Genomic DNA, 21,874 nt, shown 5'->3' with positions numbered 1-21,874 from the left:
TAAATTCTTTAAAATTAGAAATCAAATTATAAGTTTGTTTAATCATAATTTAATCGATTTTATGGAATAATAAAAAAATTCCTTATTTATTTTACATAACTATTACATAAAATATTTATTCAGTCACGAATATGCAATTTAAAAAAAAATATAATTATCATTCAAATCTTATATTCACATATAATAATTATTTTTGCATGTAGAATCACAGTATAATTATCGATATAATTCAAATATGAAACATGATACACTTTTAAATATATACTAGATAACATATTAAAAAAGATATTTATTTCAAATTGACAATAAATCAAAAAGTACTTATTTTAGAGAATCAAATACATGTTTATTAATGTATGTATATTTATTATGTAACATATTTTTTTAATATTAAAGATAAAGAATATATATATTGGTTTTAATTACGAAAAATATTTATTATTATAAAAAATAAAATCATAAAAGCCGAAACATTCTAAAATATGTGTCTAAATTTACTAAATAAAAATAAGTAAAAAGATATTATTCTTTCATAGGAAAATTTAAAATTTACAGAAAACAAATATTTAAAAAAATATAAATATATTTGTTTATATATGTATTTCGAGGATTGGAGCATGCGCGTAGATTTCTATGAACCTACATATACTTATAATTAGCACATTAGTATGGACTAATTCGGTCTACACCTACTAATACAGTCTGTTTTTTAGTGCAGTTTGTTATGCTCATTACATGTTTAATTAATTCGTGCCTATTATAATTTTGAGTTTGTCCAAAATTTTACAAATTTAATAAATTGTAACTATAAATACACTTTTTAACTAATTCAATCATAAATTAATTTATTGTAAATAATAATAATTTATACGTATTATAAAATAAAAAAAAATTCTTAAAAACTTTTTGTGTTATGATAAAAACTTAATATATGTGCAAAATATAAATACATGTAAACATATACATATATATATATGTATACATATACTTTGTATGAAATGAGAAATATTTATTTTTAAGTAACAAAGTCATTTATTCATTCTATTATCTATTATTTTATTTTATTGCAGTACTATAACTTATATTAATAACAATATAAATGATTTACAAATGAATTTCTTTTTTTGTAAAAAATTCTTAAATATCTGATTAATAATATTGAAATAATATCAATAGTTTTTCATTTTTATCATTATTATATATTTCGATGTATTATCGTATCGCATCCATACGCAAACATTGTGCATGATTCACATTGGACTTTAAATATGCTTTTTAATTCTTTGTTATAATATTTATCAGTATTTTTAATAATTTAAATTATCATATTAAAAAAAACTTCTGCTCATTAAAATTAAAATAGTTAAAAATATTAATTATATCAAGATGATTTACATGATATATGATATCATTGTGATAGCAGCCGACACAATTATGTGTACAGTACAGAGTGTCGTTAGGAATAGGGAACATAGTAAAGTTATTTTAGCGTCAGTCTTTAACCGCGACTTGTCGTGAATCAAGCTTTCAACCGTTTTCACGGGTTTTTTAATTTTTTATCAGTGACGCTTTTATAAGCAAATAATTGTGTGACTTGATGTGTTATAACATTTAATGCAAATTTTAAATAATTTGAAAAATTATAGTATCATATTATCTTAATTGTCATACATTCATTAATTGTCTTTTCTTATAATTGATTTTTTTTTTTTAAGTAATAATGATATAATTTTTTTAAATATTTCATTCATGAAAAATTTATAAAATACAATTGTTATTTCAATCGAAAAAAATAATCGATTTTTTAAAAAAATTATTTAAAAATAATACTTATGAATTTATTAAAAAATTTAAAGAAAGATTTTAATTGTTTAAAAGTGTTATAAATAATAATATAAACAAAAGAAAAATACATTTTTTTTAAACTATAGATCAAACATGCTTACAAAATCGGGATTGAAGACAAAACAAAGCAACAATGGAATGGATGATATCTCATTATCATTATTAAATTCCAAAAAAATGGCCTCTATTAACATCGAATTTAATGACTTAACTTATACAATACCTTATGGTAGAAAAGGTATGATATAATATAAACTGTAGTGTTTGTCAAATATAATAAAAAAAATTAAAATTTTACTGTTCATGTATTAAAATTTAATTTTGATATTTATACAATATAAAAAAAATATAATATATAAAAAATAAAAAATATAAAAAAAAGTAATTATAAAAAAAGTAAAATAATTTTATTCATATTATTATGATATTATTTAATTAAAAAAACATTATGTATTCTTTATATAAATCGAAAAACTAAACGAATGAAATTTAAATGTTAAATAGAATTGAAATTTGTAATTTTAATGTATTTAAAAAGCAATGAGAACATTATTTCTAAGATTACTAAGATTATTTTATATATAAAAAAAATTTTGTAAATTTTGAATTAAAAAATTTTAGTATTTTTTGCTTGTATTTTTTCTAAATTTTCAATATTTTTTATTATCACAATTTTGATCATTTTTAATATTATTAAATCTCTTCGAAAAGTGTTAGAAAAATATTTCAAATACACAAATTTCATATATCTTATATTTTTTTTTATCTTTTTCAAATTAAACGCTTGAAGTATAAAAATTGATATAAATGTTATATTTATGATGAATATATGATAATCGAAAAACCAGTTTCTTTTTAAAACATGTTACTTTGCAAATGAATAAGGAATTCCTATAAATTCTTCTAGATATTTTATTATTTAATATTATCATGTTACCTTGATCAATAAAAAAAAAGTAAACATAAGATAAAAATGGTTGAATATGAATATATCTAATACATGGAAATAAAAATATAATATTGCATAATTTTATTATCATCAATATTATAAATCAATTTAATTATTAGTTATCAATAATTAACATGAATGAAAAAAAATATATTTTTAAATATTTTTAAATAGAATAGAATGTTAAAATAATTATCTTTATCATACAATAAATATATTTCATGAAATATAATTTAATAAATATTTAATAATTATTTAATAAAAAGAATTATAAATAAATATTTAATTATATATTTATAAATCAATTAGTTAATAATATTATTAATTAATAATCAAATCAGATAATTTATAATTTGAATTTAATTCAACATTTATCTTTCAATTTAAATATTATCATTTGAATGTACAAGATTGATAACAAAATATGTAATTCGTATTCAAAATAATAATCAATGTGTTGAAGATTATATGTTTACAAATATACATATGAAAGATTATATTCCTTTTAAAATATATTTTATATCTATTATACATATTTGTTATTGGATATAATTATATGTAATATAGAACTTATATGTATGTCATGATAATAATAATAATAATAATAATAATAATAATGTATCTTCGCTCATTTTCGATTGCATCATTGAAATTTTAAATAAAATTTATATGAAGTAATACATTTTTCTTTATCTATCTGTGTCATAGGTAAAAAAGTGATATTAAAAGGAATTAGTGGACAATTCAAATCTGGACATTTAACGGCAATATTGGGTCCTTCAGGGGCCGGAAAATCCACCTTATTAAATATCCTTGCGGGATACAAGTAACATTTCATCAGATCAAAATATTAGAATATAGAATTTATCAACCAATTGTAATAAAAAAAAATTTTTTGTAATAATTATATTTTCGTTTATCATTATTGTTTCCCATATTTTTTATTGCATTAAAATCAAATTTTATATGTAAAAGTGATTGACCTTATAATATACTATACAAGTAAACAAAAAAATTTAAGTCAAAGTTTACATGAATCCTAACATCGTCTCGATCGATAGATTAGCAATTCATGCGTAATGTAGTATGGTTGACAATCTTTTTGTTTCTTTTAATTTTTTTTCTTATTTCATTTTATTATTTCTGATCTGACGTTATCAAATCAAGTCTAACGTTTACAGAGCAATTGGCCGCGTAACAGGACAAATAAATATCAATGGACAAAAGCAAGACGTGGAACACTTTAAAAAAGCGTCATGTTATATCATGCAAGAAGATCTTCTTCAACCATGGCTCACGGTACAAGAGACAATGCAATTTGCTGCGGACTTGAAACTTGACAAGAATATTTCTCAAAAAATGAAATTAAATATTGTAAGCATTTCAAACGATAATTATATTTACAATACAATACAATATAATACAATATAAAGTAGAAAATAATATTTCTTTCATTCGACGTCTAAAAAATTGAAGAAAGATCGTTATTAAAAATTAAAATTGTATACATCCTTTTTTATACATTTTTTATCGCATGTTTGACAATTATGTTTGACAAGAAGCATTTGAAAAGAAGATAGATATATTATTTTAAAATGAAAGAAATTATTTTTTTTTTTTGGAATAGATTTAATATTATATATTTATTTAACATTATAAGATTCTCTCTTAGATCAATTATTAAGCGTTTGCGTAATTTTAGATAGAAGAAATTTTAAATATTTTACGGTTACATCATGCAAGGCACACAAGTACCGAGCGTCTATCGGGTGGCGAGAAAAAAAGACTCTCGATAGCTTTAGAACTCATAAACAATCCACCAGTTATATTTCTCGACGAACCAACTACGTGAGTAATTTATTTCGCAGCAAAGAATAATGAAATTTCAAACAAACGGTATGACAATCAAATATATAATCGACAATTTTAGAGGATTAGATCAAACATCTGCCACGCAGTGTATCGAACTTTTAAAATCTTTAGTACGATTAGGAAGAACTGTAATTTGTTCCCTTCATACTCCAAGTGCAAATATCTTCTCGAAATTCGATCATGTTTACGTTTTAAGTGCCAATGGCCAATGTGTTTATAGAAGTACTACGCGCAACTTGGTACCATTTATGCGACAGATTGGTATCGAATGTCCGCAGCAGTACAATCCTGCCGATTTTGGTAAATAGCAAACTTTTTTAATTGCGTAATTGAATCCATATGCTTGAAAAATATTATGTTATCGTTACAGTATCAGAAGTGTCAGCGGGTGATTATGGTTCGGAATGGATAAATCGAATGGTGAATGCCGTAAACACAGAATTTCCTATTACTCCTATCTCTCAACAAACGAGTTTCGAATTTCAAATCAATACGACAATATCGAAAGTGTCTTGGTTTGAACAATTTGTTATTCTATCGAAAAGAAGGTTTTTACAGTTACGTAGAAATAAGGTGCAAAAATATTCAATAATAAAAAATGTTAAATCAAAAAAAGAAACTTTTACGAGAGATATCTGACAAAATCTTTTCATTTTTTTCAGGATTATATGTATTTAAAAATATGTTTACACATATTCGTTGGCTTCATTATCGGCGGTTTATTTGTAAATATTGGAAACGACGGATCGAAAATCATATATAATATTGGTTTCTGTTTAACTTGTTTAATATTTTTACTTTATGTACCAATGTTACCGATATTAATGCATTGTAAGAAAATAACAATTATTAAATTACAATTAAAAGAGGAGAATTGATGATTCTTGGTAAAATAGATTTGACAAAAAAGAAGAGATAAAGATATTTAATGAACATAATTATTATTTTTTCAATACGTTATTAAAATATTTTCAGTTAAAGCTATTTAAATCGTATAATATCCTCGATTATCTTCTATGTTCTTAGTAATTTTTATTTAAGTTTTTCATTCACTTATATATATATATTTTTTTTAAACTTACAGTTCCCAAAGAAGTGAAATTGATAAAACGAGAATATTTTAATATGTGGTATGATTTGAGTCCTTATTATTGTGCATTGATCATAATCAACATACTTACACAGGTTAAAACATTGAATTTTATTAAAGATTATAAATATTAATTTTACGAATCATTTAAAGTGAAATAATTTTTTGATCAACATTGCAGATGTTAGTATCATCGATATATTTATCAATAGTATATGTGATAACAGATCAACCTCTGGAATTTTTTAGATGCGCTATGTTTTATAGCACCGGTTTAATATGCTCGTTTATAGCAGAAAGCATAGCATTAGCTATAGCTAGCATATTGAACATCGTGGTATGGATTCATATTATGTTTACTAATTATAATTATATTAAGAAACTTTCATATTGATATATTTTTTAGAATGGCATATTTGTTGGGCCTGCAATTTCTGTCCCCTTAATGTTGGTTGCAGTACAAGGCATTGGCGAAACAAAAACTTTACCTCTTTATCGACAATTGATAATGTATCTAAGCTATATTCGCTATGGTTTAGAAGGTCTTATAAGTGCTTTATATGGTTATAATAGAGGAAAGTTATATTGTCCAGCTACAGAAATGCTATGTATATTCGGAACACCTCGACAACTTTTACAAATAATGCGTAAGCTATTGGAATTATAGTAATGTTTCTACTAATTGTCGCAAAGTCCATATTAAAATAAATAACTAGAAATAGAAATTTTCGATAAATATTTTAAATATTATTTCAGTTTCATTTATTTCTTGAAAACATCTAAAATGAAAATGAAATATATCAAATGTGAAATAAAGAGAAAGATTCAATACTGTCAGTTATACATTATCTATGAATATAATTAAAATTAATTCAAATATAATTGTACTTAAAATTAATTTTCATTGGAAAATTTTAATAATTTAATTATTAAAATTTTAATAGTTTAATTATTTAATCTTAATAATTTGTTGTAATCCTATAATAAAATATATAAAAATATTATCTATATTCTATTTTGATGATTCATTGCTAATTAAAAATAATATAATACAGATTATGATTCAAATGAGTTAAATGGAAATACATAACTAATATTTGCTACTTTGTTGCATCGAAGCACTAGTTGGTGATAAGAACGCGATAATTAATAATACAAAATATACGATAATTAATAAAGAAACATTACTGCATTTAAAATTATAAATTTTTATTAATATATATATGCTTGTTTAAACGTAATTTTTTAATTTTCATTTTAGGTATAGATCATGTGGCTTTTTGGATTGATTTTACTGCGTTAATAGTTATCTTTATATTTTTACAAATTCTCACTTATTATTTACTCAGACAACGACTTAAACCGAACAAAATGTTCCAAACACTTTTTCTGATTAAAATGGTAATAAAAAACCATTTTAACATCGTCAATTAAAACTTTTAAACTTAACAATTTTATTTTTTGTAATAGATTTATTATTTTTAAAAATATTAATTTTGAAAAAGAGAATAATTGATTTTTTACAATTTATCTCTGAATATGATAAAAATTATAATAATATAAAATTCTTGAAGAAAATCTATTTCTTTGAAATGATATGAAATGTAATGTAATCAAGAAAGATGTATATATATATATATATATACATATATATGTAAGATATGTAGGAAAATTTAAAAAATGATTTTAAAATTAAATACAAAATTAGTATGCAAAAATTTATTCTAGTATTCTATTGAAGTATATTTTTCAAATTATAAGTAATTTAATTTTGTACTAAATCAAGAGAGATAAGGAATTACATAGACTTGATAAAATAAAAAGATATAAACTTATATGGATGAATTGAAATAGAGAGATATAATTATCTATTTCTGCTATCTCGTTTTATCTTTGTTTTGCAATTGCTTGTAATTTAATAAAAAAGTCTCAATCAACATTTTTATATTTATTAAGTTTTTTATTTTGGTCTTTAAAATTAATTTTCCAAAAATATAAATCCTCTCACGAATATATTAACATTTTTTATATCTATATATACGTGTATAAATGTATAATCTATCTGCAATAAAGGATTTCTAATTTTTTAACATTGCATGCAACATTCTACGTATATATAGAACACGTAACATGTTCAATGTGTAATATTGATTAGATCAGATATATAATAAATACATTCAAGTAAAAAAAAAAGAGTTAATAATAAAAAATATATATATAATAATAATAGAAGTGATATATTAAGTTTTTATTATATTCGATTTATGATTTCAGAATCAATAATGTGTGTTTTTATAATTTTCTTTATACCATTTTAACCTATAATTAATGTAAGCATATTTATTGTTTTTTAAGCAAAGTTTAATTTATTTCATAAAAATTCATTAGAAGTTAAATAATATTTCTGTTAAGATTCTCTATAAATATATAACAATTAAGAAATAAAATATCTTAAAATTCATACATATAATATGCTTGCAAAATGTATTATTTTTAGAAAATTTATTTAAATTAGTGCATCTTTGAATTAAACTAAAATTAAAAAATAAAATAAGTATTATTATATTAAATAGATATAATTGATTAAAAAATGAAAAATAAATGCAATTAACTTTTATATTTTATTCATTTTATTTTCAACAAAAATATTTAAAATAAATATTCTATCTCATTATATTTACATTTTATTTTATCTATGAAGAAACACATTTTTAATATCAATATAACAGTTAATATATATAATAATAATTTTCAATATCTTCTCGGTATTCTTTTTTTTGATAAGATATTTTGATTATAGATACAATATATATATACAAAAATAAAATTAAGATTTATTCCAACAACTAAATAGATAATAAATCTTATATATCAAGTTCTATTTTATTTATAAAAAGCATTAAAAATGTTAAATTGCAAAAAATTCGTCATTATTTTATTCTTATTTTTTGGTAAAGTGAATAGGTGAGTTTTATTTATTAAAAATATTCGATAATATTTTTATATTATTTATTATATATTTATTATATATTTAAACAATATATAAGATAAATTTAACGATAACTTTTTAGAATTTTGTTTAACTTTTTAAATAAAATTGTTTTCATATTATTATTTTTATTAATAATATATAATATAATAATATATAATAACTAATTCATGTCAGAGAATTTTTTACATATATAAATTGTTTTAACAGTCATTGGAATCGAACACGGAGATCGAACACTGATTTCGATGTTTTAATTTTTACTCAACATTGGCCTCAAACTGTTTGCTACACATGGAAAGAAAAGTCAACATCGAATACGTGTTCATTACCAAAAGAGCATGAGTGGACGATTCATGGTATTTGGCCATCTCAATATCATAAAATTGGTCCACAATTCTGTAATAAATTACCATTCAATTCGACCGCATTAGAACCATTAAAAGAGAAATTACAAGAAAAATGGATAGATATAGAAAAAGGAAGAACTTCTTATTCATTTTGGCAACATGAATGGGATAAACATGGCACTTGCGCGGTAGTATTGGAACAATTAAATACTGAAAATAAATATTTTACAAAAGGTTTAGAATTATTATCAATTTACGATATGAAAAATATATTGGCAAAAGCGAATATCATTCCTGGACAAATATATAATAAAACAGAGATTTTAAATGCTATTGAAAGGCAATTAGACAAACGGGGAATATTAATTTGTCAAGAAAATAAGGTAAATAAATAAAAATTTATTTTGTTCATCAATATTCAATATTCAATATTTAATAATTAAATTGAATATATTAAAAATTATTTTTAGCATACAGGAGAATCATATATATTTGAGATACGAATATGTTTTAATAAAACATTAGAATTGATCAATTGTAATGAAGTTAGTGAATATCCTACAAATTGTAAGTCTGAAAGAATAATTTATCCCGAAAAAGTACCATATAATAAAAGTACAATAATAAATAATAATATAATAATGAATTTCATATTTATATTTGTATTGTTTTATAAATACATATAACATAAAAGTATAAATATAAAATATAAAATATGTAATTTTAAAATTTAAAATTGATGTAATATTTATTTTATATCCGAAAAATGTAATAAAAATTTTAAACATTTTATATTTTTAAATGTATATTTTTTATTTTTATTAATAATTACAAATAGGGATTGTTTTAATAATAAGAGATGTTTTAAAATGATTCCTTTTTCTAAACAATTTGTATAATATTTTACAATGAAATATTACTTTAAAAGCATATTGCAAATTATATGGCAAGTAATAATTGACATTTTAATCATTCCATTTTTTTTTGAACAATTAAAACTGCAGATGGTGTTAAACCTAGAATTATAATCATAATAACCAAAAAATTAATGTTTGTATCATATTATATATAGTCAATGCAAATATTAAATATTATAAATTGTAATAGCATACCTAATGCATTTAAAGGAGCTTCATAATCATCTTCTGTAAAAATTTTCTTGGGAAAATTTGTCATTAAATTAAATGGACCAGGAGTATCTGTCCTATTAAGTTCTACAAACAATCTCACAGCAGATAACTTTTCCTTACTTCCAAAATTTTGAGTTAATACTTGTCCATTAGTAAGTCTAATCTAAAATATCAAGTTCAATATTGTTCAAATATTACAATTAAAATTATATAATCATAAATATGTAAAGTATACCTGTAATTTTGTATCATTATATTCTTTCCTATAAATATTAGTGGAAGATGAAGGTGTTGAGAGAGATTCTGTTACTATTTTTTCAGCATTAGCTTTAGCACGTCTAGCAGCTTTATCAGCTTCAATTTGTTCTTTAACCCTTTGTCGTGCTAATTTCTCTTCCTCTTTTTCACGTTTCCTTTCTTCTAACAACTTTTTCATTTCTAATTCTTCCAATCTATAATATTGAAATATAAGTATATATATGCATATAATAATATGGATAAATAAATATATATATATATATATTACTTTCTTCTAGCTTGAGCCATCTCCTTTCCTGATTTTATCCTATTTTTTTCTCTTTCTTGTGCATCTTTTTTTTCCTGCTCTTCCCTCTCTTTGTTTTTTTGCTTTAATTTTTCTGTTAATATTCGTAATTGCTCTTTTTTTTCTTCATCCGTAAGAGGTTTTTTCTCTTCTGTACTTTCAGAGAACCTATCATGTCCAGACTTTGTTGCATGGAATTCAACCTCCAAATTAGATTTAAACAATTTTCCACAGCTATTGAACAAAAAATTAAAATAACTATGTTATCAATATTAATTCATATAAAATATTAATATATTTACATATCACATTTCATAGATTTAGCAACTTCAGTAGTAGACACCTGATCACTAGCATCGGTAATGTCTTCTTGAACTGATGTTTGAAGATTAGACGCTGGTGTACTTTCAGTAATAGATGGTTCAGATGATGGTTCAGCATCATTTGAATGAGCCAAGAGCCTAAAATAAAAATTAAGATCGTCATCAGACGATGAGAATGAAGTCACGGCCTTTCTCGTACCATTCCATTGCCGGAACAACTCCTTTGTTTCCAGTAATTTCTAAAGCTTTTTCCCTGCGATAGAATAAAAATGAATATAATAAAGGTTATATTATATATTAATTTAAAAAAATTGCCTTAAATTCTTACGCTTTAGATACGCTGAAACCCATATCGACTAGCATATTTATATCACTTGACGACATTTTATTTTATATTTTTGAACTGCTTAACGAATATTTTTCACCAATAAAATAGTATTCAACATTCGAGCAATCAAAAACTTAACGTCACGTTCAACCGACGCGCTACCTATGCAATTTTATACGTTGTAAAAGCTTACTGGTGGAATCACTTTACCGGAAGTGATAAAATTAAATTTTGAAAATATAATTAATATATATGAAAAATATATTTTCTGGAATTTAGAAAAAATGCAAAAAATATAAGTATAATAATATATAAATATAAGTTCAAAAATTCAGAATTTCAAAGAAATATAGAGTAATGATGTTTTATTTTCACTCTAAATATTGTTTACAGTCAACAAAAACATTTAATACATCAGTTTTCATTTTATATTCATAGTTTATAAAATATCACTAAGAATTTAATATATGATCAGAAGGAACAAAACAAAATGAATATAATAATGATAATTAAATAATAAATCTTAAGCATAAGTCAAAAAAGAAATGTATCTTAAAAAAAATGCATTTTACTATTACATAAGCTAAATAAAAAATATTATTTAGTAATGAAATAGTAGATTGCACTATTAATTAAGATTATTCACAATGTATATTGATAGAATAGTGATTGTAATTTGATAGGTTTTAAAGGTTACTTATTTTTTTTTTTTTTTAATAGCTCAAAAAACAAAGGTATAGCCCTAAAGTATTGTTAAGTTAGAAATATTATTCTAAGGATTATTAATATTCCTGGGACGCTTTGTCTCCTTTTCCAGATCCACCAGTACCAGTTTTCTTCGGCAAAAGTACTGCTTGAATGTTAGGCAGGACACCACCTTGAGCAATCGTTACACCAGAGAGTAATTTATTCAATTCCTCGTCATTGCGAATAGCTAATTGCAAATGACGTGGAATTATCCTGAAATAAAAATAAAAATATGTAATGTACTATTTATAAATTATCAATTAAAGACAATATTTTATATAAATAAATCATATAAAATATATTATATTATATAATAATGAGGAAAAAAATATCATGGAGAAGCAAAAGTAAAGATAGATAAATAGAGTATGCATAAGTGAATGAGAAAGAGATAGAAAGAGAGAGAAGAGCTTGCTTCACCAACCTCGTCTTCTTGTTGTCTCTTGCGGCGTTCCCGGCTAACTCGAGTACTTCAGCCGCCAAATATTCCATTACAGCGGCCAAATACACAGGAGCTCCAGCTCCAACTCGTTCTGCATAATTTCCTTTTCTCAAAAGACGATGGATTCTTCCGACAGGGAATTGCAGCCCTGCCCTACTACTGCGGGTCTTCGCCTTTCCCTTAGCCTTTCCTGAAAAAACGTACGTAGAACGATTTTTATAGTTTTCAATAATTTACTTTATTATTAAATACGATACTTACCACCTTTACCGCGTCCAGACATCTTTTAATGAATTTTCTTAAAACTTTTAAACACGAACAATGAACGATGCTTCTCCTCGCAATACCAAACAGCGAATGAACCTCTACCCTATTCGACAACGGTTATGCGTATGTACATCCGATATTTTGGCGGCGACAGTTAGGTCGGCGCTCGTTTGCGCGGGAACGTTATTTCTACATTACATGTACATGTGGCGCCGCCAATCTAATATTAAAATCCCTAGATAAAATTACGGATAATTTTTCTAAAATATAATATACTCGTATAATTGTACATTAGATGGAAAAATATTACGTTTTCTAATTTAAATTATTCATTTAATTCATAATTTTTATTTCTTTGTATTAATTTTTATATGGTTTATACAAGTTTATATTAAAAATTGTACACCCTGCAGAAAATAAGCGTGTCTCAGCATATAGAGGGCAGTACTGAACATGAAAATAATTAAAATTTATAATTATTTCAACGTACAGAATTATAAATTTGAAAAAACTTTAGGAATATTTTAAAAATATCTGCTCTTCATTTCGTTAAAACTGTTAGAATGAAATAGTTATAACTAATTACTAATCGCACGTTATATGGAAAACTTATCTATACCTTATATATGAAAGGAGAGGAAAAACAAAATACTCAAAAAATTCATATTTTCAACAATTTACTCCTAGGCTCTTGTTTTGGCCAGATCAGAGACCAACAAATATCTTGTGGTCTTTTTGTTTTGTTATACAATACATAAAAATAATGATATTTACAAATGTAGGATAACGTTAGGCACTCAATGAACAAAACAGTAAAATTATAAATGTATTCGTATTATACATATTGGAGGTATTACGATGAATAGTTGAACGATATACTCAGAGAATAGAGTGAGATACAAATATTAGGACAAATATAAGCACTGATTTAGTTGAATGTTGACGAAAAAAAAAAAGAGAGAGAGAAAAAAAAGAAACAGAACTTTTGCAACGAAACGAATTTTATTCGCTTTTTAATATTGTTTGCGATCTGATTACTGTTCGAACTTGGAATGTTGAAGGTCGGGTAACAAGCATTTTTATGTGGAATGTGCTCGCGCGATGTCTCACGTTTTAAATTAAAATTTAAATTAAGTCACTTTAGCTACGTAAGTACCTCACTGCAGTTGTTACATTAATTTCTCTTGTTAATTCACTGGCCTTTGCGTTCATTATTGTGAACAGTGGACATCGAAAGGAAAGATCGATCACTATTCTGATCTCTTGGAATCAGATGTGATTTTCCTGTATTCTACGAATGTCCGTAGACTAGAGTTGTTTCTATCTCGAAACATTTTTTAAGTTAAAAGTAATCGTTACGGTTCTATAGTTTTGACCTTTTTTTTTTTTTTTGCATTCAAATTTATTGTAATCGCAATCTGTGGTTTCGTAGTTTGAATGTATTTTAAAATTTTTGTTAACACAGAGTTCACGTACACTATTCCCATTTAGGATGCAAAATGAAAAAGAAAGTTACAGTCTATATATTGGAGTAACTTTTCGATTATCAATAAACCGATTCAACGTCGCGATTAGTTGTCCCCTCTCTTTTACACCAGATAATATTAACGATCGATTCATATACAAATTCATGACATATCATATTGTTTCAAGTTATTATCTGACATAGAGTCCACATTACGCAGAATAAAATAAGTTATACGATTTGTCTATTTTTCATTAAAATATTATGATACAAATTACAATTATTTATAGTTTAGAGTCTAAGAGCCGTTAGTTAAAACTATAAAATCTTTATTAACTACTTCAGTCGTGAACTAAGAAGTGCATGTATATTTAGATATAATTTTTATAATCTTCTTACACACTCGTCCCATACGTTGTGTTGATATGAGGATCATTTACGAAATATAAAGGTGTGCTTCACGACCGATCGTAGTATCAATCCGTTGCTATTGGAATTTTATATTCTGTATTATATGTATAACATCATCTCGTGGTATCCATTTGGTCATTAAAACCGAAAGGCTGCTTTACAATTGGTCAATAAAATTGTTTCATCGAATTCTCGCTTGTCTAAGTATAAGATTGTAAGATTTTATATTTGGTATTGGTATGCTAACGACCCTTAACCCTTCGATAATATCACAGATGAATGAGTTTCCGTGTTGTGCGTTACGCATCGCTACCTAAGGTTCCTAACAAGTGCGTTAATCCTTTCGATTTTCTCGCTCAACATTCGCCTTTCCGAATCAAGAGCTGTTCTCGCGGATAAAAGTTCGTATATCCTCCGCTCTAGATGAATGGTCTCGGAACGTAAGTTGTTCGATTGTGCCACCAATTTTGATGTTTCGCTCGTCAAAATTTTCTTCTCCAATGCTTTTTCTGAAACGAGAAGAAGAGAAAAAGAAAAAAAAAATAAAAATAAAAGATTGTACAACAATTAATGGATAGTTTTCTATAAAACGAGTGAAACGATTTCATACCTTTGGAATATTCACTATAAGCAAAAATGATGTCCTCGATGCCAGTCCATTTAGGTCTCTCCTTCTTTCCATCCACGTAATCTACATCCATGTTCTCATCCATGATCTTCATATCCATAATCTTGCAATGTTGTTTCACCCCATTTTCACCGGGCATAGGCAAAGAGGGATAACCCATCGAGACAATGTTCGGAACCAAAGGTGGTAGAGGCGGTGGTCGTTCTGGAATTTGTTTCACTTTTACTCTATCCAAAAGCCTCATCTTTTGCGGCGGTTTAGGCAATGTTGGTGGATTCTTCGAATATGCCCTGGCAATTCTTTCGCAATACGCAGTCACGGAATTGGAACATTTCCGTTTCTTACGATCTTGCAGAACGTATTGCCACGTTACTTCTGCCTCTGTATAGAACAATCAAATGAATTTAATCGAATCACTTTTTGATCGATCGAGCGTATAAGATACTTTTCAATATTTACCATCTCTCCTGTTCGGAGGCATTATATCAAGGCCTATAGTCCTGAGAAAACCAACTTTCGGCTCGAAATCTGGTGTATGGAGTAATACGTCCGGATGTTCCCGCGGTATTGGTAATACAGATTCTACCACTTGTTCCGTCTCCAAAGGTACTTCCGGTGGATCTGGATTTAACCTGTACCTCTTCTCCACTTTACAAAGCTCTATTTCTATATGGACGGAGCGAGAAAGAGAGAGAGAGAGAAAGAGAGAGAAGGCAGATGCATAAGTGTTAACGTGTGGACGAATGTAATGGGGGGGGGGAAAGTTAAAAAAAAAAAAAAAAAGAAAAAAAAAGAAAAAAAAAGAAAAAAAATTAACAAACGGTGAAGGGTGACGAAGATTTCTTACCGTTCCTCATACTTAAAGTGGTTAGACCGAACATGGCGAGGAATGCGAGTTTCTTCTCAGAATACTGTAATTTGGCCGGTGGACCTTTGATGATCCAAAGATCCATATCCTTCGTTTCATCCTCGCCTTCCGAATCCGAACTACACGCAAGACCTGTATTCCTTTCCCGTTTCCTTTTCCTTCTCCTTTCGGCAAGATCCAACGAGGACGTCAACTCTTTCGGCTTCTCAGGTACAAGAAAAGACTTTTCGCTGGTACTTATCTCCTGTTTGACCAGAGCCTTGCTCAGGTCAGGCACATTTAACACCGCCGGTTCGCACTTCACGGAAATCTCAGTCAAATTATTGCACTTGTCGGTGAAACAAAATGCGGTTTTCAGCTCGTTAGAGAAATTCAACAGTTTCTCTTGATATTTTGGTATCTGTAGGAGAACATTGGACACGTTCTGACAGGTACGCAAAACTTCCTCAGACTTGATACTTTGCATCAACTGGCTCGTATCTATAGGCTTCTGCGCGATGTCGTTTATGCTGAACTTAAAATTCGGTTGAAACGATAATGTGGACAACAGGTTGTTCTGATCGCTCTTGGACTCTGATTCAGGTTTCATCTCCTTCTCGGCGAGATTGAAGTTGACGTTCGTTGGTTGGAAAGTAGGGGGCGGGCCTTTCCCTTGTTGCTCGTACGTCGAGTGGGTCACGATCAACGGTTTCTCTTGAACGATCGAATTCTTCCCCACGTGATTTTGATGGCTCGCCGCCGTTTGCTTCCCGTGATTCTCCATCTTCTCGTTACACGAGTTTACAACTAACTTGCCGCTCTCCCTCGTCGACGCATCCGAGATGCCGGTTTTATGATGCGAATTCGCGTGATTCGCGACTTTGTTTGTCCCATTCCCGGCCACGATATTGTTGTAACTCACGTTTCCACCCATTTTCTCGCTGGAGACGCAATTAACGAGATTGGACGAGGTCGAAGGGGGCGACGAAGATGACGACGACGAGGACGATGACGATGACGATGAGGACGATGACGACGACGACAAAGACGACGAAATTTCGTTCCGCTGACCCGCCGTTGTCACCGTACTTTGATTACTACTTTCGTTCCCATGATGCACCACGCTCTGTTTCGTATTACTGATCACAGGAGCGCTGTTGTTGCTACTCGCGCTATTGCCACCGCTGTTACCGGTCAACGTGCTCGACGATACGTTTATCTTTGGCTGCGAGTGGACTGATTGATGAGTGGACTGCGATGACGACGGCGACGAAGAAAAATGGGCCGGTTTGTACAAATTGGCTACGTGCGAGACGGGTATATGGGGATGATGAAACTGTTGAGGCGGATAGGGGATCGGGTGTGACAGGGATTGCTGGGAATTCGCGTTTTTCGCGTTATCGACAACGGCAACGTTGTCGTAACACAATTGTCCCCCGATTGTTTGAGACGTGGTCGTTGTAGCGGCCGATTTTACCGACGGTTCTTGGTAAGAAGAAAGTTGACTCGATATACTGTGATTGTGACTGTTCACGATAGTCCTTTGCTGCGGCTTAGACGAGGAGCGAAAGGAATCCTCGAAAGGTCTGACGAAAGCCGGTTGAGATGTAACCAAACCCGTGCTCGTGCTTGTGACCATAGTAATCGCGGTGGTAGCGATGGTAGTGGTGGCGATGATGATGCCGCTGCTGTTGTTGCTGCTGGTGCTCGTGTTGGAGGCGTTCGCCGTCGTGCTGGTCGCGATTGCGCCGTTGTCTTTGCTTCTCGAGCTATGAATACCGTGAGACAACGGCGATGGCGATTTGTGGGACAAGTTGTTGGTCATGTGGTTCGCGCTGTTCATAGTCGAGGGAACCGAGGTGGGTGTCGTTACAACGTGTGTTCCGTGGCTTGTCATTGTGCCGCCGCTGCTCGACAAACCGTTGTTGCTCGTCGTTGTGCCAACTGCGCTCATATTGTTGCCGCGTTGATGCTGCGATTGTTGCGACGATGATGCCGGTGGTAGCGGCGGTGGTGGCGGTGGTGGTGGTAGCGGCGGCACTTGTGGCGACTGTTGCACCTGTTGCTGTTGTTGTTGCTGCTGCGGTTGTTGCTGATGGTATATAGAAGTCGTGACCGTAGTCGTCGCGCTGCTCATTATCGTAGCTGTGTGCTGACTAGAATGAATGGTGGTTGAGGGTACGGAGGGTAAATGGAGGGAAGGTATGGAGATGATAGGCGCCAAGGGCATGGCGAGGGATGGCGGGGGCGGTGGACCTATTACCGCTGGCGTCAAGGACGACATAGAGGGTATAGAGGGGATGGGTGGAGGGCCGCCGATAGGCGCGGAACTTATCGGTGGCGGAGGTCCAAGGTTCAAGGGGGGTAGAGGGGGCATGGCCGCGGTGCTGACGGAGCAGATGGTAGCCGTGGCCAACGATGCTGGTCCAATGGGAGCCGGTGGATTTGGAAACGGTGGCAAACGAGAATGATAGATGTTCGCCGTTGCCGTTGGATCCGACGATGGTGGTGGCGGTGGTGGTGGCGGCGGTGGTGGTGGAGGCGGTGGCGGTGCTACAGTCGGCGGAGGAGGAGGAGGAACCGAAGACTGTTGCTCTTCTTTCCTCGACTCGACGCGATGGTGACTGTTACCGACGGATCCAACGTTAGCGTTACCCGCGTTGCTCCCGCTGTTGGTGCCCGTGTTGCTGCCATTCCCACCACCGCCACTTCCGCCTCCGCCTCCGCCGCTACTGCTCCCGCTTGGACGATCTCTGTTCTCGCGTTCTCGCTCCCGCTCGCTATGCATCTGAGCCGCTATGGTCGGCTTCCTAGCTGGAACAAATCCCGAACACAGTGCTTGGTAATCTTCCACTGATCTACTGGTGTCAACTTACTATTTAGCGGAGTACACGGGTCGTCGATATTTCAATTTTCGCCCAATTCTCGCGCACAACATGCGCTCAAGTTCTCCGCCTCGACCTTTATTATTCGTATTGTTCGTCGAAATTCGTACGCGAGGAGAAGCGTTGTTCGAAAGAAAAATTACGATCGACGCGGCTCAAGGTTATGGACATTATGGACATGGAATGCGAATCGAGTGCGTTCGAATTCGTTAACGAATGGTCGTCTTTACGTCGTGTGTATACTCCAACAATTCTGGTCGCGTGTTCGAAAATTTAACAAGTTTCGTGAAACTTTGGAAAGACGACGGGAGAAAAAAAAAAGAAAGAAAGAACAAATTGCATAGAATTTTTAAGAAAAGATAACGATCGTTCGTCTATTTTAACTTACCTGGCCGATCCAGTTAGTTAGACTTTCGTTACGGTGAGTAACGGAGATTCATGTATTCAATTATTCGAAGTATTGGGGATGATTGCACAGTAGAACTTCAATGATAATTGGATAACGTATCTGGTTCGATTGTACATTTCGATCGGTTCGATTGGGACGCTCGTATATGAGAAAACACTCGTATATATATATCGTACGTACAACAACGTAGGAAATTAGGTATTGGTCTGATCTGGTAACGACTGATCTCGCTGAATCTTCCCCAAAACTGTTTCAGAAAATGAATCGAGGGTCAAGAATTCCAAGTCAATCAGAATTTTGATCACGTTTTTTTTTGCAATGTTTATTTTCAATTATAGTCCAAATATACATGTTTACATAATAAATTATATAAAAACGGTATAATTTTGATAAAAGAACATGTGTGACAGTTATATACATAGGTGGATCAAGTCAATAATAGGGTAGAATACGTTTGCTACAATTAAGAAAAATTATTTCAACACTGATCGTTTAATTGCAAATTTCTAAAACAGTTGCGGGAACTAACGCAAGAGTGCACTATGTTTCAGGAAAACGATACAAAAGTGACGTAATTATTAAGACTGATCTGTAAAACGGTTCACCGTTTCGCGTTTAAGCGATCGTTCGAGGCGAAACGAAATGTTTTACGTGTTGTCTAGCTGGTTAAATGAAAGGGATGGAGAGAGAGAGAGAGAGAGAGAGAGAAAAAAAAAAGAAAAGAAAAAGAGAAAAGAACACAATGAGGAAACGTGAACAAATATAATTCAACGAAACGAAGAAAACTGACAGCAGAAAAAAAAAAAAAGAAATATATATTTGTCAGCGATTAACATTCATCATTTCTTGCTTCAAATTATAATAATTACTTATAACAAACTTCACGTATACACAAGATAAAAAAAAAAAAATGCAAATAAAATTGAATTTATCAAAGGAAAAAAAAATTCACTTGAATGTGAACGAGAGAAAATAAAACGTTTTACGTAACAATTACATATTGTTCTCGAACAAAACTCTTCATCTTAAAAAAGATGACGAAGATAAATTCTTTTCCATACAAGTCGTGCACTCTTATGTTGTTAAGTTTCGTCGTTAAAGACGTTACTAACTACAAAACGATTACCTACGTAATGAACGTGTCATTGTACATGAATAAGAGACTTCGTTTTTTCGAACACTACAAAAAATTATTTTGAAACATATATACTTCGAATACGTTATAAATGGATATAAACGGCCGACCGAAGGCCGACTTATTCTTTCAACATGAAACAGAGAATTTATCGCAATTTGCCGATAAGTCTGACTTCGGTCTACGCGTCAAAAACGAAATTACTCGGAAAAAGTCGGGATGGTTGTCTCGGAAATGCGATTCCAACCTTGGAAAATGTTTAGGATAATCGGCATACTTTCACTCTTTTCAACTATGGCGAAGCGTGTTTGAACGGAGGTCCCACGAAGGTTCAAATCGTTACGTTTATTTTGAACGGTACTTCGATTTAAAAAAAAAGAAAAAAAAATTTCAATTTGAAAAACATAAGAGAAAAAGAAAAAAAAAGGAAAAGGAAAAGAAAAGAAAAGAGAAAAAACAAAAAAAAAATTAAACAAGAGAAATAAAAATTAAAAATCGGAGGAACAATAAACGTGAAGCCAAAAACAACTCGATAATCGAGTTATATGCTTTACTTAAAAAATATCGATCCTACCTTCATAAGAAACGATTAGCTATGACTATATCTTCGATTATATCTAGATTAAAATTAGAAGCGTAGTATGTTTTTCTTTTTTTTTTTTTTTTGTTTCGATTTCATTCACAGTCAGGTATGTGTATGTGTATGTGTATATATATATATATATATTATATATATTATATATATATATATATATATAATCATATATTCTGCAACGACTTCTCCTCGCTTCTTGCTTCATTTCGATTCATTCCTTCATGATGAACCGTCGGTCGCATAGTACAGATCTATCAAATGTTACAGAGCATTCGACCAACGAACGATACTTCGTTGATGGTTTGATCGCTTGGCACCGATATTCAAACTAAAGTCGAGAACAAAGACGGGAGATCGTTTATCGTAGAATATTTTCCTAGAAAAGAATTTCAGGACGTACGGTGGTTCTTTCGTCGCGGCATAGTTTATTTCGACGTAGTTGGTAGTTAGAAAATACCAAAAGGGGAAGATAAACACGAGAGAAAGAAAAAAAAATGGAGAGCGAAAGAGATAATTGAAACGACGATTGTTGAAAATCGTCGAACAGCGAGAGAAATAGATAAAAGTCGAATAGAATGTACGATATATAACACGATTGTATTAAAAAAAAAAGAAAGAAAGAA

At 29.7% G+C, this 21,874-nt stretch overlaps 5 protein-coding genes across 13 annotated transcripts in view; 2 read left to right on the top strand and 3 right to left on the bottom strand.

Annotated features, from left to right (window-relative positions):
• Positions 1–425: 425 nt before the first annotated feature.
• On the top strand, positions 426–8,054 carry LOC108000874 (ATP-binding cassette sub-family G member 1). 9 transcript variants are annotated; one of them, XM_062074377.1, is made up of 13 exons: positions 1,494–1,714; positions 1,932–2,083; positions 3,503–3,620; positions 3,976–4,168; positions 4,497–4,642; positions 4,725–4,966; positions 5,037–5,239; positions 5,329–5,497; positions 5,751–5,851; positions 5,938–6,093; positions 6,163–6,403; positions 7,018–7,157; positions 8,031–8,054. In XM_062074377.1, the coding sequence occupies exons 2-13, from the start codon at positions 1,939–1,941 to the stop codon at positions 8,037–8,039; spliced, it is 1,863 nt and encodes a 620-aa protein (XP_061930361.1). In that variant the 5' UTR covers positions 1,494–1,714; positions 1,932–1,938; the 3' UTR covers positions 8,040–8,054. The 9 variants fall into 9 exon arrangements, with proteins under 9 accessions (XP_016917036.1, XP_061930363.1, XP_016917035.1 ...); XM_017061547.3 differs by lacking the exons at positions 1,494–1,714; positions 8,031–8,054 and adding an exon at positions 426–801 and having other exon boundaries at positions 7,018–7,693; XM_017061546.3 differs by lacking the exon at positions 8,031–8,054 and having other exon boundaries at positions 1,177–1,543; positions 7,018–7,693.
• Positions 7,947–9,897, top strand: LOC133665633 (ribonuclease Oy-like). Its single transcript, XM_062074384.1, has 4 exons — positions 7,947–8,086; positions 8,557–8,720; positions 8,956–9,478; positions 9,566–9,897. The coding sequence occupies exons 2-4, from the start codon at positions 8,662–8,664 to the stop codon at positions 9,779–9,781; spliced, it is 798 nt and encodes a 265-aa protein (XP_061930368.1). The 5' UTR covers positions 7,947–8,086; positions 8,557–8,661; the 3' UTR covers positions 9,782–9,897.
• Positions 9,883–11,629, bottom strand: LOC108000817 (UBX domain-containing protein 1). The gene is made up of 7 exons (XM_017061422.3): positions 11,421–11,629; positions 11,292–11,345; positions 11,072–11,230; positions 10,752–11,003; positions 10,461–10,677; positions 10,208–10,388; positions 9,883–10,111 (listed from the first exon to the last, which is right to left on the bottom strand). The coding sequence occupies exons 1-7, from the start codon at positions 11,474–11,476 to the stop codon at positions 10,065–10,067; spliced, it is 966 nt and encodes a 321-aa protein (XP_016916911.1). The 5' UTR covers positions 11,477–11,629; the 3' UTR covers positions 9,883–10,064.
• Positions 11,630–11,768: 139 nt separating this feature from the next.
• Positions 11,769–13,099, bottom strand: LOC108000808 (histone H2A). The gene is made up of 3 exons (XM_017061415.3): positions 12,871–13,099; positions 12,592–12,799; positions 11,769–12,380 (listed from the first exon to the last, which is right to left on the bottom strand). The coding sequence occupies exons 1-3, from the start codon at positions 12,890–12,892 to the stop codon at positions 12,203–12,205; spliced, it is 408 nt and encodes a 135-aa protein (XP_016916904.1). The 5' UTR covers positions 12,893–13,099; the 3' UTR covers positions 11,769–12,202.
• A 437-nt stretch (positions 13,100–13,536) lies between these two features.
• The window catches only part of LOC107994229 (uncharacterized), a 50,730-nt gene continuing 42,392 nt past the window's right edge, over positions 13,537–21,874 (bottom strand). The window contains exons 12-15 of the mRNA XM_062074365.1: positions 16,228–19,041; positions 15,840–16,046; positions 15,363–15,761; positions 13,537–15,261 (exon numbers count right to left, since the gene is read on the bottom strand). Coding sequence (XP_061930349.1) covers positions 15,062–15,261; positions 15,363–15,761; positions 15,840–16,046; positions 16,228–19,041 — 3,620 coding nt within the window. The 3' untranslated portion in view covers positions 13,537–15,061. The remainder of the gene's footprint in view (positions 15,262–15,362; positions 15,762–15,839; positions 16,047–16,227; positions 19,042–21,874) is intronic.

The sequence above is a fragment of the Apis cerana genome, linkage group LG4 (assembly GCF_029169275.1).
Source record: "Apis cerana isolate GH-2021 linkage group LG4, AcerK_1.0, whole genome shotgun sequence".
In the NCBI taxonomy this organism is placed as follows: domain Eukaryota; kingdom Metazoa; phylum Arthropoda; class Insecta; order Hymenoptera; family Apidae; genus Apis; species Apis cerana.
This window is presented reverse-complemented; position numbering and strand designations above follow the sequence as displayed.